At 35.8% G+C, this 18,941-nt stretch overlaps 1 protein-coding gene across 6 annotated transcripts in view; it reads right to left on the reverse strand.

Moving 5' to 3' along the window:
- LOC110443179 (ras-GEF domain-containing family member 1B-like) overlaps nucleotides 1-18,941 on the reverse strand; it is a 99,459-nt gene that overhangs the window by 12,590 nt on the left and 67,928 nt on the right. For 5 of the 6 annotated variants that reach the window (XM_021487223.1, XM_021487226.1, XM_021487224.1 and 2 more), the window contains 3 exons: nucleotides 13,706-13,762; nucleotides 3,136-3,234; nucleotides 474-563 (listed from right to left, as the gene is read on the reverse strand). In XM_021487223.1, the coding sequence (XP_021342898.1) occupies nucleotides 474-563; nucleotides 3,136-3,234; nucleotides 13,706-13,762 (246 nt within the window). Of the gene's footprint in view, nucleotides 1-473; nucleotides 564-3,135; nucleotides 3,235-13,705; nucleotides 13,763-15,323; nucleotides 15,693-18,941 lie in introns of those variants that run through there. The other variant, XM_021487228.1, reaches the window with a different exon arrangement.

An 18,941-nucleotide genomic window follows, 5' to 3' on the forward strand; every position in this document is an offset into this window, starting at 1 on the left:
TTTTCGTGATCATCAACCTGGACATTTTGAGTTAACAATATAAAGCAATAAAAGTGATGTCAGATGATCAGGCTATGCTCGTTAACAGCCGTGTCACAAGTATGTTTTCCGGTTGATTCATTGTCATCTGCTAGGTACTTAATTTTAAAAGTTTGAGATTTTCAAATCGGTTTAACATTGCATGTAAATTACAAATATAATACTGTGTATAGTATAATTTTGAATAGTGTTAAACAAAACTTTTGTTCTAATTATTGCGTTATAAAAATATATTACATTAATAATAATAAATTGTTTGAACAAAATAATCCAAAATTACAAAAAAATATTGTAAAAATTTGTTTTTATCATTCTATTAATTAATGCAAATATTAACAGTCGTCCAATTCTGAAAGAGTTTTGATCAATCTATTCATTAATGCAAATATTAATACCAGGTAGTCGTCCAATTTAAAAAAGATTGTAATACTCACATCAGGATGATAACTTGTGGTGGGCACCAAATGCTGGATAAGTGCGTCGATTGACCCTGCCATCAGATTGCCGTCTTGGAATATCAAAGCCTAGGATCAGAATGAAACAGGTGTAGAAGTCTAATCGAATATCAAATGTCCAAACAACACAACCTGCCAGCCTTATATTCCCAGCAGTACTAGTGTATCACAGGTAAACACGGCCTTGTGTACAAGTCGTCACTGATCAGATAGCAGCATATGTGTTCCAAACTATATCCGTTAGCAGCAACTCGATTTAAACGGCGCCTTGTTTTGATTGGCCAAGTGTATTTGGTTACTCGAGGAAGTCACAAATTACAAATATAGAGGGCTGTGTCCTCGTTTATAAATGTACAGCCAATTAGCGACAGGAAACTTAAGGGGTATACACATTTATGATAGTATATCCTGTTCCCTCCCAAACTCATTGAAAAAAAGAAAACAATTTAATGAATCGGTTTGTATAACTAGATTCAATGTTATAAAAACAAATTGTGACACGTGTCAGAAACACCTACAATTATTTCAATAGACCTTCAACATGCAAATACACAATCATTGTATTTAAAGTTTGATAGAAAACAAAAGTTTACAAATAAGTAAATTTTTCTTGTTCATGTAAACAGTCCATTAAAGTAAACAAAACATAGCACTAATGGTACAAGTGGCTGAAAAATAAGTCTGTTAAATACCACAGCAAAAACAAGTCAACATACCTTTTCTGAAAATAACACTATTTCACTCTAAGCAATTAATCCGTTTTTCTAATAGCATAAAAACACATATCTTCGGTTTTGAAACAAGTCCTCCTCATCGCTCTAACTTTCAGAATGAAAATAACTAGAATCTGCACACTGGTTGAGAGTTGAATCACGCGCTGGCTCACTCACCAGGCTGCGCACTTACACAACAGGCAGAGCGAGAGCAGTGAGTCACCGGCAACATGCAGTTGCCACGCATCAGAGCCACAATACTTTGTAATTAGCAACCAAGCAAAATAATCAATAACTAACTCAATCATGACCTCATCCATCATGATGAGCAGATTTTAATTGGGGCTTTTTTTCACAGTACCCAAATATTACTCCTTATGTACAATTTTGAATCATATTATGTAGTTTTCTAAACAGTTTAATTTCCTTATAAAAAAAAATCAAAAAAAATCACCATATATATTCTTTTTTAATTCTGCAAACTTAGGTTTCTTTTATACTTCTTTAGTCATTATGAAGATGTGTATTTTAAATCATACGTGTAGAATCTATTTCCTTCTAATTATACCTTAATTAAACTATTTCTTTTTCACTCTGGCATGAAGTCATGATTTTTCCTTCTCAAGAGACAGTAATTATTATTTAAGTCAACTACATTCAAACTTCACTTAACTAACTCTAATCTAAACCAATGACCTCTACGAGACAAGGTAGATGACCTCGGACCTTTACTTAGACAATCAGCATCTATAAATCTTCTACTTTCCACTTTACTGCAAATTCCAACATGACCCAAAGGGATTTCGGAGAATGCCGGAGTATATTTTTGGGGAATTTCTGCTGTGTCAGTGAACCATTGTGTGATGGCAAAACCCTCAACCACTTTACCTTATCTCAAAAACATTTCCAGGCTTATCAGTCCTATTCTTCCTATGACGCAAGTACTCACATTATCATGTGATATACCGACAGTGGAAGGATTATGCGAATATGTTTTTCATAGTGTTGATACAGAGTAATTGCGCCATCAGGATTGGTGCTCAGTGCAGAAAAATCACAGGAAAGTTTCTCCGACACTGACCTTGACATTTTGCCAAATAATACTATCCATAAATGATACAAACACACATTTGTGTTTATTAATACATACATTGAAAGCCACAAACAGTCTACAAGTATGTTATATCGTTGATCTAAGTTTTCCGAGACAAAAAATGACAAATATTCTGTTAAGAACATTGACAGTGGGGAATGCCTGAGGTTTCACTGCACGAGACCATGGAAAGTGAATGAATGTTTGAGGTTTTGCCGAGACCTCCTAACAATGAAGGCATTTTAGTTTTTTATCACAGCTGATAGTTTTATCTACCTCGCACCCCACATTATCACAGAGACTGACGTACCACACTTGTGTGGTAAACACTTTTATTCATTCACCAGGCACAATACTACCCTGTGTCTATCACACAGATTTCTCCTAGTCTTTCACGAAAACCACTTTGAGGAATAGACTGACACTATTCATTTATTTTATCTGTATTAAATATTAAGTAAACATAGCTCTATTTTTATTCACACACTTTAATTTCATTCATAATTATCCTGATCATCATTAAAAAGATTAAATTTTCTGCTCTTATACTTTCAAAAAAAAAACCATCTCACTTTTGGAAAACACACTTAGCATTGTTCTGTACTTATAGATAAGAATATTGTAAGCTTAGCACCGAAAGAGCAATATTTTCAGTGTACCTCAATAGGTTCTTATCCTTTTGATAATTAGATTTTATGGATTCATATACCAACCATTCAAGATTGTGACAACTTTTTAAAGTACTGCCACAATATTTTATAATACATCTAGATAAACTGGTACAATATGGCAACAACTCTTTTCTTGTCAATACTCTGTGACATGCAACACTAACCTCGTTCTCAGAGAAGTGACTATCTACTTTAGCACTGTAGCCAGCCAGGTGGTGGTCAAACATCTGTGACAGACTGATCATCTGTGGCCCAACACTCTTCTGCAAGTAAATAAACACAACTTATAAGTACAGTTGATGTTCATAAGTCACATAGTCTACATAGGTGTCCAAGTCAGCAGGGTCATTGTAAGACACTGTCTACATGTAAGACACTGTCTACATAGGTGTCCAAGTAAGCAGGGTCATTGTAAGACACTGTCTACATAGGCGTCCAAGTCAGCAGGGTCATTGTAAGACACTGTCTACATAGGAGTCCAAGTCAGCAGGGTCATTGTAAGACACTGTCTACATGTAAGACACTGTCTACATAGGTGTCCAAGTCAGCACTGTCATTGTAAGACACTGTCTACATAGGTGTCCAAGTCAGCATTGTCATTGTAAGACACTGTCTACATAGGTGTCCAAGTAAGCAGGGTCATTGTAAGACACTGTCTACATAGGCGTCCAAGTCAGCAGGGTCATTGTAAGACACTGTCTACATGAAAGACACTGTCTACATAGGTGTCCAAGTCAGCAGGGTCATTGCAAGACACTGTCTACATAGGTGTCCAAGTCAGCAGGGTCATTTTAAGACACTGTCTACATGTAAGCCACTGTCTACATAGGTGTCCAAGTCAGCAGGGTCATTGTAAGACACGGTCTACATGTAAGACACTGTCTACATAGGTGTCCAAGTCAGCACTGTCAATGTAAGACACTGTCTACATATCGGTAGTCAGCTGAAAACAGTTTACATAAGACACATAGTTAGCAAAAGTTGCTGTCTAGTAACATATGTAAGTATAAGACACATATAGTCAGCCTAATACAATCTCTATACATGTATATGGCACCGAGTTACCATAAACCATACTCAGCCCAAGACACATGTCTATGTTAGTCAAAATCAGTATAATACACTGTTAATAAATCAAGGTTATTGTCTATATAAGTTAGTTAGCACAAGACATAGTTGGCATGAAAAACTGTCAACACAAGTTACCACACGACAAAGTCATCATAGGACACTTGTCTTCATAAGTCTCAGCACCATACAATCGTTAGCATAAGACATTAATGTTGCATAAAGTCAACATAAAAGTGTATGTAAGTCATATATATTGTCTGCATAAGTTATGCAGTCAAAAGTCACCTCCATATCATAATTAAGTCTTCAACATATAACTCAAAAGTTTCCTAATATCTATATCACTTTGAAAATTGTTTGCTGTAAATTGAAATTGTGACAATACCTCATTAAAATGTAAAATAAGTACAGAGTAATGTAAAAGATATGTAATACCTTAACTTATCAGTGACGGCCTTCAATTATCAGTGCTGATTGCTAACTAAAGAGAATTACTTGTACATTACATATAAAGACTTTTAAACTAGAATTGTAAGTCACTGGGGAATTTAAAATGTTTTAAATAGATCTGCTTTCTACCAGGAAAAAGATAATTCCTTCCTGTGTATGACGTATATAGATGTTAGATAATGTTTCAGAACACGCGCTTATTTATAGGTTCATCATGCTGTGGTTTGTCATTTCCGTGGAAAGTCCTTATTCACTTACAACCTTGACCTACAATGTATCAGTCATATTATACTTTTTATAGCAACTATGATTTTTCCCAGCTATAAATAGATCTATGACAGATTTCAAAATTCAAATTATATCATGCCTGCAAAATAAAGAAAAAGTTCAAGAAGGAATATTGTTCCTTGGATTATAGTTTCTCACAGAGATGCCAGACCAAGGTACTATAGTAGATCCTACAAACCAGTGATATATACTGTAATAACTGGGATATTATAATATACAGACAAGCTGTGTCACAGTGACACCTACAATTGTCAGACCTACCATGGAATACAGAAATGAAACAGGTTTATAATATAATTGAAATAAAACAACATTTATTGACATCAGTGTGTATGCAAACAGTCAAAGCAAATCCCATTTTATCTTCAAGAGTAAATGATCAGCAGTCAATGTCAATTCCACTTTCAATCAGTTTCTCAGATAACAATTGTGTAACATTTTGATCGGGACCAATACTTTATAAGCAATGTTCTGACGGAGAAGATTTTCATGTACCGTATTCAATACATTTGAAGACAAAATATTACTGAATGAATATAGACAAATGTTTGTTTCCACCAACTAAATCATCATAAATCGTATTATTTGTTTAGGACTAAATTAACTACTCATACATGGACTAGCCTAGGACAATTAATTTATCCTTTGTGCATAAATTTCCAACAGGAAAACATGTTTCTACCTCTCTCCATATTCGCCTCAGAGCTGAATTAATTGACTTTCTATAGATAATTCCCCAATGTAAAAATCTTCCTGTTTTTGATCATTTTCATAGCCTATGCGTTAGATACTATATTACCGGCGACTCTTTTTCACTTATTTTACAACCGAAAACAGCTAGGCTGCTTTCCCTAGCCAAAATAAACATCATCTTCCAAAAACGAACACAACAATAATAAGGAAAATTTCTCCAGTTTATAAAAATTTCATGCATGCACATGCCACCATAAAATAGGTGCTTATCTTATCCAGTGTAGGATACACACTGCTTACATAAAAAAAATCTTGTTAAAGCATACACTTCTAAAGAAATGATTTCTTGTCTTCTTAGAAATAGGATCCTCATATAAAATGTGTATTCCCCCTCAAAACATTGTACTGTACCCTAGAGAAAAAAACGATGAGCGTAATTTGCTGCAGGCAACAAAAACCTGACAGTGTATAGCTAAATGACTCTACTTTTAGGAACTAAATATAAACAGTCAGTAAATATCATGATCGTACAACATTTGATATAGCGCCCAAGCTGCAATACATATATGCAATCTCTACAATATATCCATGCAAAATGGGGACCTTGCAGGAGCTGCCTTATCAGTTGTTAAATACTGGCCCTAAGCCACCTGGCTAATACCTCCACATGTGTGTATACCTGCGTAAGTGTGCTAGAGGTATATTTGTTCTATTTCACATAGGCCCCATGCTTCTTAACAACATCTGTTTACCATAGAGACAGGTCTTGGGAAGAGAAAAAGACTTTCTCAGAAAATTCTATGCTAGGACAACTTCAGGGACTGAACCCTGAATGGTCATGGAGGAGGGAGTGTTAATCACTTGGTAATATCCCCTCTCAATATCCTACATATCACCATGTGATGCCCTGAATTTAACTCATTTACCTCTATACAAGGTACTAATTGGCAACTATTGATGAATGAAGCAAGTTTTAAATATCACTGATACTGCATATGAACATTGAGTGACCGAAATCACATTTAACCCCCGAACTGTGCTAATCAACTGGTAACATTTGATTGTTTTCCTTATAAATATATTCAAAGTTCACTTTCGTCCCAGATTTGAGTGCCCCTTCTTGCATACAAAAACACAAATAGGAAACAACTAAATTGTCAATTAACACATAAAACTATGTCAAATGGTACTTGATGTACAATAAGGTTTGGCACCAGACATGACCACATCAATGGAAATAGGATACCATATTAGGGCTTAAACCTCTTTGTAAAGAAAGGTGAAAGGTCATCTATGTTTATAGCCACGTCAGCCTCCTAATATATTGTTTACCAGGAATTCTATAGCACTATAGAGATTAAGGATCCACTTCAAACACATACCATCATAACAGGATGTAAGCGAACCTCAAACACCTCGCCATACTAAACCGAGCTCTCATTTCAGTAGCACTGTTTGTGAATTACTAAGGCCCTTCTGTGCCAGTGAATACAAATAAAATGTTCTCTAAATGTACCAGATATATATGTATCGTCATACTGCAACCAAGTCTGGTTTTTTGGGGTTTTTTATTACGTCAAACAAACAGTGACTTAAACTAGTACAAGTTCCCATATGCTGTCTATTTTTGGATACTAGCATCATCATTAGCAAGTACTATTGGCTATGGTAAAACCCTGATTTTTTTTATGATTTTTTCTTTTTTTTATATTGAAATTTCACTAGCTAAAAGTCTGTAAAATTCACTAAAAGCCAGCAAAACAAAAAGACAATGAGAATCAATAAATAAACCAGCTGAAATTATCAATTTTTGTAAATTTTAATATTATAATATTATGACTACAGTTAGTGTTAATAGCACCCCTCTAACATAATATATGTACTGCCTTATCTTTGTGGCCATTGTTATGATATTTGGTATAGGCACCACTCATTATTTCGCTGTATTTTCAGGGCACCAAGCTTTATTTCGCTGTGTTTCCAGGGCCAAAATCATGTCCACTTGTTTATAAACTTAGGAAACATTCACCTGTAGAAACGGAAGCTATGTTTACTAATGGTCCCGATTATCTATTACTGTATCGCCATATGTTTATTGGTGGCCATGTGGAGGCCTTAGAATGTGCTGTCAGATGTACCAGAGGCAAGGCCAAGGACACGGAGGAGAAATTACAGGATGGAATAAAAATACAAGAAGGAAGGAATGAAGAATATACCCACCCATTCCGGTGGTTTTAACAAGGTCGCCTGACAAATGATAGCAAATGTACCAGATATTATACAGACACCTCCAACTAGCAATTGAGGACAACTCTATCTAGACCAATGAGCAAAATTAACGGACAAGCAGGGGGGGAGGGGGGGGGAATCTACCTGACAAATGTATTGAAGGAACTGTTAGGTATTTATCCAGTACCCTAAATAGAGGAATGAATGGAAACTAGCACATTATACATAATTACCCAGGTATAAGATATATGGGTTTGTCAACTCACCGTTGTGGCTCCATCAACCCCATCAGAAACATCCATCCTCACCACAACCATATCAGTGGTCAAGGTGCTGATTGCTGTCCAGTGGATTCTTACCAAATGATCAGTGTCTATTTCGGATTTGAGGGATAGGGCACAGTTAGTGTGACGTTTGGGAAGGGATGGGATGGGGAATTTACCAAAGCTTGACCTTCATCAAGCTTGCTGCCCACCTGAAGACATACCCAGCTAGGTATATATACAAAGTATTCTACACCTACACTAGGTCACTACATGGTCAATTAGGAATGTGTGGAATAGAGACAGACTAGCAATTAGTGGAAATAGGGGAAAATCCACATAGTATTTGTTCAATTATTAATTACTCCAGGAGGGTCATTCATTCATACTAAGCAATGCCATTCTTGTTGACCAAATATACACATTCTGGCACCTGCCCCTCCTTCATCTTAACATTCCAGTAAGACGTTGAGAAACATTCTGGCCAATGATAAAAGAGGGGGAGTATGAATGAGGGCCACTCCCACCTGTTCCAGCCACAGGAATCAAAGGAATTGGTAAGGATGAATGTACTGCAGTATTAATGTAAGCCTGGGATGGAGATAGAGGTTATAAGTTGTGGAACAGCTATTAAGGTCAGAGATATATTTAGATGTATTGATATATCATAACAGCTACCCACCATCCTCTCCACAGGTGAACTGTGTTGTTGAACTTCATATAGAATGTTTAAGATATAGCCACAGGGAGGGGATAATATATACAGAGGGAGGCACTGTTTAGGTAGTGATGAGGTTGTGGAAGGTGCATAGGGGGGATAAGGAGATGGGGGGGGGGGGGGGNAAGACATTCCTGCTTTCTTAATTTTCTTAATGTTTTCTTAATTAAGCCCATTTTTGCAAGGAGAAAACTATAAGCCTGCATGCATTTGGCTGTAAAACTATAGACCAAAAAAAATCACTGAAGGTACTGGTGAATGGTGAAAGAGGCACAGGTAAGTGGTGAAAGATGCACAGGTTTATGGCTAGGGAAAAATGGGTAATATACTATATGCATAATATACAGTAATATATATATATTCTCACTTATTGAGGCAGATACTTGTGGTAGAAGTAATTTTGTAAGACAGAATGGGAGGGAGCACTCATAATCAGAAGAGATCCCTTTGACTTAATTCCAGAAAAAAAGGTAAACAGATTGATTGGACAAAGATGGGATACATTTTTAGTGAGGGGTTAATATTTCAGAGGGGTTAAACTTTGACAAGGAAGGGGCACTTTTATAATGAGGGGGTAATATACAGTTGAGTCAGATACAGTAAGGCTACAGATGAAATTAATGGTGTATCACATTGGGTGTTTGGTGGGGGGAGGGGAGTATATTTGTACAAGGGGGAAGCAGAAGAGACTAGACAGAGGAAGATACACAGAGAGATGAATGAGATATGACACACACTGAGATGGCACCAGCCAGACCTGTTCTGTCTGATACACATCTTATATAACAGGTAGACCTGAGGTGCAAAAATGTAGCTACCTGTTTTATCTGTAATTGCTGACATAGTACCAGGTACCAACTCGTCAATCTGTCAGCTCACGGAAATGCCAATTACCGGTAAATCTTAAAAGCTTCTTCAAAATATTGTACATCTGGGTTCTAATATTGCAGGTTTTTTCGACAAATTTCATTCTGATATTCATATTCTTCATATTTATCAAATAGCCTCTACCACAGAACCTAATTTTATCTTTAGTTTTAAAAAGAAGAAAAAAAAGCAGAGGGTGAAGTACGTAATAGCTGCAGCATTTTATAAAAACAGTCACATGAAGATTTTTTATTCAGAAAAACCTGGATATCAAGAAATTCTTAATTTGGGAATTTCTGTTTCAAAATACATGTATTTGAATATTTCAACCAATGAAATCACAGGGTACACTTGTTAAGTATGTATAGTCACATGTTGATTGTTTCACGAAACACTTTTGTATTTAGTATTACATGTGCATGGGAACAATTAGTCGTCACAAGTGCAAGAAAAAGACAACTGCTCTAACCTGGAGTGTGAATTTCCTGCCATGAAACAAGAGGTTATTTCCTATCAAGATCTGAATATAGAACGGTTGATCACTACTTTCTGCACATATATGGAGCGGAAATTTGCATGAACGTAGGACTATAGACATAGTTGACAGCTTTGTTAGGTCTGTGGTTAAGAAGTTAAAGGAAACATTCTTTTAAACAAAACTTAGATCACTACTACTTGAACTTTAACAACATCAGAGACTGGGAGTGAAATAGTATATATATATAATGCATGTGTAATAATTATAATACCAGCTTTCCATTAAGGTTGGTAGCAAATAATAACTGAACTTTTGAAAATGAAATGGGCAGCTGTCACATTTCATAATATAAACCTATCACAATCATGTTAACAGCTGTTGAAAAGATCGCTCATTTAGGGAAAATAAATAAATTGATGCCTAGAAGCTCGCTTATTTTATGAAACGAGAATTTCAATCTATGAGTGAAACATTCAGGGTTGCAGCAAAACTTTTCATCATTATTAATTGAATAATAATGTATTATTTTCATCAATTAGACCTTGCACAACATCTTCCTTCACATAACAAAGCAAGCGTTTCGCCCATATTCATCGATCAAATAGTTGAAAATGAGCATCAGTCAGCTGCAGGCAGAGGCTGAGTAGACTTGTCTGTACCGTTTCTGTAGAGTGGGTGCTGGATAATAACTCCCATACTTTAACATGCAAATAAACAGAGCACTAATGATTCAAAATCTGCTGGAATATTTCAGGAGATAAAAAGCTTAGCATGCATTATCTACATTCTAAGCTTCGTCCCATAGGAACAGCTAATGCTTTGTGTAACGTTGAAGGCCTTCAGCTTACATAAAACACTTATGATCTGCAAACTGTATTTAGCATTTTTATGAAGACTGTCTGGCTGCCTCTGACCATTATATGGTCAACTCGAAAGCGTAGTTTTTATTTCTAATAAAACGATCTTCAGAATTTTCATTTGACATTTCACATCACTTTATTTAGAAATACTCATGATAGACATGCATAAAGATCATTTAATCGGGCCCCATATTTATAAAACCATTCCTGTACTTAATCTGACGTAATATGCTCAAACCAACTTTCCTTAGATCAAGACAAATAAAATGTATTGCAAAGGGTTCGTAAGGAAAACAATCAAAAAAAGGAAATTAAGTTGACAACTTTCAGACTCATAGTATAATGGAAACAAAAAATAAAATGTATCAAGTACTTTCGCATTTTGAAAATAAAAAGAATTTGAATTTGAGCAAGGAATCGGAGTTTGAGCATATGATGATGAAGTTAGAAACATTGGCCCTGTAGATCTTCTCCATGCTTCAACAGACAGCAGGGAAACTAACAATTAAAAAAGACCTCAAAATGATGTGGAAGGTTTTGTGATAAATTGACTGTTGGAACTGTGGTATATCCTCACATTCCCCTACACAAATTTCCCAGCATAAGGTACCTAATTGCTTTTAACAAAATTACCATCAACTGTTTTCCCTGATGCTAATGATTGAAGCAACAAACTTGGAGCTCTTCCTAGGACGAGATCATGAGGCAAGATACTGACTAACATTACAGACCAAATTGAGTTAAATCTGTAGATGTATATTTTATAAGTGAGCTAATGAAAATAGGGTTGTGCAGTAATTTATTGTATCAGAGATGTAATGAGATTAGTGGCTCTGTCAATGGGCTGGACTTGGCACATCAAACCTAAACAAGGACACATGGCAACAGTTAGGGGGCACCATGTCTCCTAGGAGTTTACACACTGTCTAATTAGATCTTAAGACCCTGTGATTACCACTACTCCCTGGTAAATCTAGGCCACATCAACTGTAAGCCAGGTCCACGCTATAAGCGCCTGGGGAGTCAATTTGAGACCATGACAAAAATCTGAGAACTACACAGTAATTTTCAGAGGATTAAATGGGAATGTTACATACAAAATACATACAGTATGAAACACCAGCACAAACTACTGTATTCATGACTTCAATTTCACCATGAATCACAGGATTGAATTCTGTTTAAAATATTGCCAAGTCAATATTGCAAGGTGATAATAAATATAAAAAATATTTAATCCCTTTTCACTATTTGATAATCGCAAAATTGTATGTTATTGTGCAACATACCCCCAAATTATAGGCAATAACTACAGATCATCATGTGACCTGATATTAGGACAAAAAAGCAGATCACATGTGACCTCAGCTCATATAGAGGCGAGTATCCAAGAGCAAAGTGGCTGGACTGGGATAATAGTAAGTCACATGTATATCACAAAGATTTCATAAAAGAATTCCACATTATAGGAACATCAAATTGAAATGATACAAATTCTGGAGAGAAAAGTCCTTATGCCCCTATATATAAACGTAAAGTAGTGGGCGTATTATCAGTAACATCTTTAAGCTTTAAAAGTGGTTACTCTTAAAGTAAGAAACACAGGGAAATGTTGTAACCAGAGCAAACTATGTAATGTACCTAAACATCCCTCTAGTAATTACACCCCCACACTGTCCATCTGGTGAACACCAATCTGACACTGTTACTGCAATACACTCATTTCATTCTCAGCTGATGTACATAATCTCAAGTTATCTCCCCTTGATTACTCTCCAGGGCACCCTTATACAGGGGATCAGTGATAAATTAACAGCCAGGGTAACTATGCCCTTTGTTACCCACAGTTACAGCCCCTACAAGGCAAATCACCACCATCACCTTGTTTCCAATTCCACTGAAAACAGGAGATTGCAGCAGACAGCATGATTAATTATTTAACGTTTGATGAATCTGAACCCAGTTAATTTATGGCTCTGTATCTTAGTCACTGCTTGATATTTCAAAATTCAGTCAATCTCCATAGCAACCAAATGCTTTGTATGTCAGGTAACAGCATTCTTTGGAGTCGCTCTGATTACACTGGTGCCTATATATCCTTCCTATTTTTTTCGAGTTTGAATCAGTTCTAGGTAGGTATATATAAGTATTGGTAATCTACTTGATTGGGGTAATAGGGAAAGTAATTTTGTTGATTAAATACTGTGATTCCAGTCTGACATTTCTTCATTTTGTTTTTCGTAACTCCTTGGAGCCTGGAGCCAAACTAATGCATCTTAATCAACCTTCAAGATATCAGATCAGATTAACTGTTTTACTAAATGTAAATTAGAGTAACCAGGCAATTTTCTGTAATTCTGTGGCATGCCTACAGTGGAATAATACTCAAATGGGATACTACCGGCCTCTGATACTACATCTAACAGAACTCAGAGAGAGAACTCTCCAAAGCCCTTGTCAGGGTATTATATCATCAATTTAGATATTCCAATGAACCTCAGATGATTTTTTTCATACTTCTTAGAGGTCCCAAGATAAAATTCCAAGATGAAATGTGAGATATCCTTTCACCTTCTAATAAAGTAGTCTATGAAAATCCTTTGAGTTTTGAACACCATCCATTGAGCACCAAATCTGTTTTATGAACGTAGAGCACCAAGTATAAATCATTACACAATACAAAAACACAACCCAGTCTAGCAATGGAATTCAGTAACATTCTCTGAGAAAAAAGTCAATCAATTCATATTCAGATCTAGACACATATATATATATTAACAAAGATCGTGTAATGTTATCAAATGTAAGTATACTTACCACCCTGGAATCTTCCTGGGCCGTTTTCTCTTTCGCAATGGTTCCAAATATTGTTGGCTGAAAAATCAAACAAATGTCTGATAAATTGCCAGGACTTTGTAACACAATGGTGTTGAGGTATACATGTAATCCCAGGGAACCTATCTAACACACACAAGATTGTGAACTATTTCAGCGATATGACACGTGAAGACACTAAAAATTGTCATTGTCTGTACACTCCAATACTGGCCGAACAATAGCCAAACTGTACACCAGCCCTAATAAACATCCACTGTGAGAGCAGGCCACCAAACTGTCAGTATACAATTCATATTGACATACTTTATCTTTATTCAGCAATTAACAGTCAATAATGCTGACTAGATAAGGTCCAGTATACATGGCCAGAGAGCTACACACCTCAAGTGTCCACTTGTCAATCACAAGCACTGCTTTATATATTATAAGCTGGGTTTCCCATACTACAAATGGACAACAGAGATGAACAGAGTAGTTTTAATACCTCTAGCTGACCACTGGCTAAATGTAAATAATACAATTATTATCGTCATAGATATCTCTGGTGATCTCTATGAGGTTTTGAGAGAAATCTTTAGAATGTCAACACCATTTTAAATCTCTGTAAATGACCTGAGGGTATATACGGAAGGTATACTGAACAATCTTTAAAATATGTCAACAACATTTGAGATTAAGATTTCTGTAAGTGACCAGAGCATATTGACCAGGGGACAAATACTATATAGATCTAGATTGTTATCTGTAATGAGTTTAGGTATAAGCTGGAGTGGTGGCAGGTTTGTTACAGATAGACTATAACAAACAGGTTCTGTGACAAACCTGTGTCATAACCTACAATTTTTATCTCATCTCCTGTCAAAATATTGGATTTTAATTCAAACAAACTTGAGGAAGATTAAATAAATGTTATTTTTCATTTCAAAAATATTTTCACTATAAAGTGTGTAGCATTAGTTCACACAAGTTATACTTTGCCTTTTTACCTTTCATTATTCATTTACATATATATGTACCTATATATATGTTTGATTTTCACAAATATTTCTCAGATCAGGTCTGGACATACATACCACTGGTTTTATACCCAGTATATTTTTCTGATCAGGCCTATAGCTACCACAAGCTGTCAACTTGTTAGGATTTTTGGGCTGAAGTCCTTTGGAAGAAATTTAACTAAATGATGTAAAATAGTATTAATTGCTACACTTTTATTCTTATGTAAATTAACATTTAAAAAAAAATGTAAAAATCTAAGTTGACATTTATTGAATGATCACCATTCAATTTCATCCTGACATATCAGTGTGTTACCAGAAACCCCCAAATGAGGGGTTTTCACCCCCAAAACAGATAGTTAATGTACGTTCCCCTAGTTTTCATCAATTGTCTGATGTAACTATAAGTATGATTATCTAGGGGTGCAGAATCTTGAAAATGCATCAAATATATCGACAGATCTAAAATGCAATGGGAACACTGCACAATTAACCCATGCCTCTTATGTCCCCCTATTCCTGCCATACATTCCATATTTATTGTTCTGTACTGTACAGGTGTGTAATACTGCCACTGACACCATCAACAGGACACTTACCTTGAAGACTGACAAGACTCGAGTTATCATCGGTAATGATTATGGCTAACAACACACAATATAATACACAGTCAGATCAATAGAGAACCACCACTTGACTACACAATACAATTAGGCAACAGCATCTCCATCTCAGTAGTAAAACAGCAAGAATGTATTGCACCATTCAGGAAATGTCCCTCCAAAACACTCAACCAAGGTTATCCATCATTCCCCTGGAATCATTTCCAAATCGGTCCCATTTCCTAAAGTGCTAGAAGCATGGTGGGATACTAGTGGTAGTAGTTTCTGCTATAGCTCAAAATCATCATAGCTGCTGGAAACTTCCACCAGGCAGCAGGATGTGGGGGAGTCTTCCCTGGCTCATACAGTTGTGGGGAAAAAACCTGATGTATTTACATAGGGCTAGTCCACTAGTAGTGGGAGGGGGGCAAGGGGGAGGAATGGTTGTGAGGAGGGGGGAGATGGAGGGGGGAGACTGGTGCTGGGAGGATGCCAAACAGCTCAGCAGTGCTAGGACAGCTCTGTGGGTCACTGGACAGGTCGACCTTGTATACTATCTGAGGGTCACTCAATTGACCTGTTTATGAACAAAACTGACCTGTGCATGCAGGTACCTTCGTTTAGACAAGAATTTTTGTTTTTTCTTTTAGAGAATTTGAGTTTCTTCTTTCTGTTTATCTACCTAATAATCATTTTATAGCATTATTACAATCAGACCTATTCTAGTTTTCAGACTATCACAGTACTGTAGGTCTGTCTGGTCCATTACCTGGTCAGTCCATAAGCTGTATAATTTTGTGTAATAAACATGTCATCATCTGTGATGGCCATATGGATTATATAATTTGACTGTCTGGAAGTCTTCACTGTTAATCATGTATGTACACAATATATACTTGGAATTAATGTACAATATGCTTGTAATTGTTATTACCTTGCCAGGATGTGTGACTGAAAACGAATATTTAACAGAATCAAGTGGACACCTGTGTATTTATACCAGATGAATTGTAGATAACAGAATACCCTGTGATGGACTACCTGATGCAATATACCGTTCACCAACTCCTATTTTTAGCCAATGTCAACTCAACACATGATTCATAGTGAAATGAATCACCAGGATTGAACATGTACACCTTATCAAATACAATACCCCTTATATCGCAGCCCTACCTACTCAAAGTCGATAGTACAACCCTACCCTCTCCACAAATGCAGGTGCACTTACATACCCCACAACGGGTACTTAAAGGTTTAAACATATTAGCTAGAATTAAAAAAAATAAAAAAAATAATGAATCATTGACTTCATCATTTTCTTTATAGCTTTTTGAGTTTCACCTTCCTCATTTCTGTGTGTGCGCAAAATAAGAATGACTGCAGCAACTCTTATGGGGTCAAATGGGTGCATTATTTCCAGAGTTCATTCACGGAGCTCAAAGCAGTCAGGTACATTTTAGCATATCCGATGATACTTTTATCCATAACAGAAAATTAGTAAAGATTTTATAAACCATGACGCAAATTAAAATAACAAAGGTTCAATCTAAAATATATTGCATTATAATTGCACTGGTATGAAATATTGTACAAATTAATTATGCATTGTAAGAAACAGAACTGATTGAGATTTGTTTTGCTTGGCCTAACCCCACTTAACTATTAACACATGATCATCCTCTGTGTCACTTTGAATGCCATAAGTTGGTGAATATCAATGCAGGGGAAAGACAAGAAAAAAAAATCAATTTTTCTGTCTTGGGTTTTACACTACCCTGGAACACTGGCATCATCAGGCAGTACTATAGTGGTGGAGAAATAGGCTAGTGGATGTTCTGGGAAGGAACAGGGAGGGGATTGAAGGAGAAACGGCAATTAAAAAACTGCTCAGCATACCGTAGTGGCACAAGTATCATTACATCCATCTTGTCACATATGGAAGATTATTTCACATCCTTTAGCTGTAAGTCAAGGTCCTTGGAGAAATGATTGATTTGAGGAAACATTTTTTTTTTTTGTTAAACAGGAAACAAGAATTAACTTAATGGTGAAATGTTTGTTATTGTTAATGCTCTAATTGCATAATTAAGTAATATCGAAACCATAGCAAGTTATTTTTGGAAATAATAAATACATATTTCATTAACTCATTAACCCCTGAAATTTCATAATGAACTATACCAAGCTTTGAAATGGAAGAGTTCAAATGTGTTTTCCGGGATGAATGCGTTAAGTCATCAAACCTTGGAGCCCTGAACTACTTCGACCCATATCAATATAATCTATTGGAAAATTGTGTTGACCTTTGACATCTTACCCTAATCTACCCTTTGTCAATTCCCATCGATCACCACACCAACAAAACTCTCCTTTGGGTAAAAGACCAAAGCAGGAACCTGGGGAGACAGAAAGGGAATACCCCGATATTCTACAGGAATTCATGCAGCTCTAACAAATCAACTCTCATGGGAATTGATCTAAAATTAATTCAGCTGAGCAATTTTCTGGGGAATCTATATGTAAAATCAATTTATAAAATGCAATTCAACCAATTTATTAAATATTGAAAATAGAGACAGTAGAAGCTTCTCTTAGGAATTTCGGTAAGCAATTTAATTTGCACAAAATTTGCCAGTTTAAGTCTGTATAATATATTCTGGTTATCAGATAATCATGGGTGCTGGGGAGGAGGAGGAGCTAATAGATACACTACACAACAGTTGGCTTGACATCTCCACTGGAAGTGGTGCCAAGCTTCCCCATACAAAACGTCTACTCCTTTAAATAGTGTACGGCCAATTTGTGTGTTTATCAGGTTGTTAGTAGTATGGGAGGGAAGAGGCTCCGTTCTGTTTAATTGTCGGAACACTGAATAAAAGGGGATAGAATCAGATTCCATTAGCTGCCAAAATTAACTTCAAAAATACCTAAAGATAGCATCTAGTCTCTGGGAGAGCAATAAACAGATTAATTTTCCTCTGAATAGAGAAACAGCTTCAAGTTACAAAACAGGTTGTTTGATGGAGCAACAGTACAGAAGACAGCAATGATATATTTCTTATCGGATAATCGGGAATGCCGGTGGTAAGAAAAAAAGAGGTTTATTGCTCCATTCATGATACCACCGACAACATCCCACAGAGATTTTTAATGAATTAAATCACAGAAATAAAACAATTTGCAAAAAATAGTAACAGGAAATTGTATCCCAGGTTGAATGTCTTTTTCATCGTTTCTTTTAAATAGAACACACACCTGGAGTGCACTGACCTAGCTATATACAAGGTAATAAACAATAATATATATATAACATACAAAAACAGACCGTTAATTGATAAAATCTATATATCGGTTATTTGATTATAGTAAAATCTTTCCTTTCAAATAATTATACAAACAAATATTTCAGTTAAATTCTTCAGGAAATAATGTTTACTTTAAGATATATACGTAATTGTAATTAAGCTGGTCTATATAAATAATTTATTCTTTACATATAAACATACATAAACAGTTAAAGCCGACATGAGCCGAGTGATATATTTACCATATCTTTTGATAGTTATACATGTTGTGGCAGTGTACATAATATCTATATATATATATATACCT

The sequence above is a fragment of the Mizuhopecten yessoensis genome, unplaced genomic scaffold (genome assembly GCF_002113885.1).
Source record: "Mizuhopecten yessoensis strain PY_sf001 unplaced genomic scaffold, ASM211388v2 scaffold716331, whole genome shotgun sequence".
Classification (NCBI taxonomy): Eukaryota; Metazoa; Mollusca; class Bivalvia; order Pectinida; family Pectinidae; genus Mizuhopecten; species Mizuhopecten yessoensis.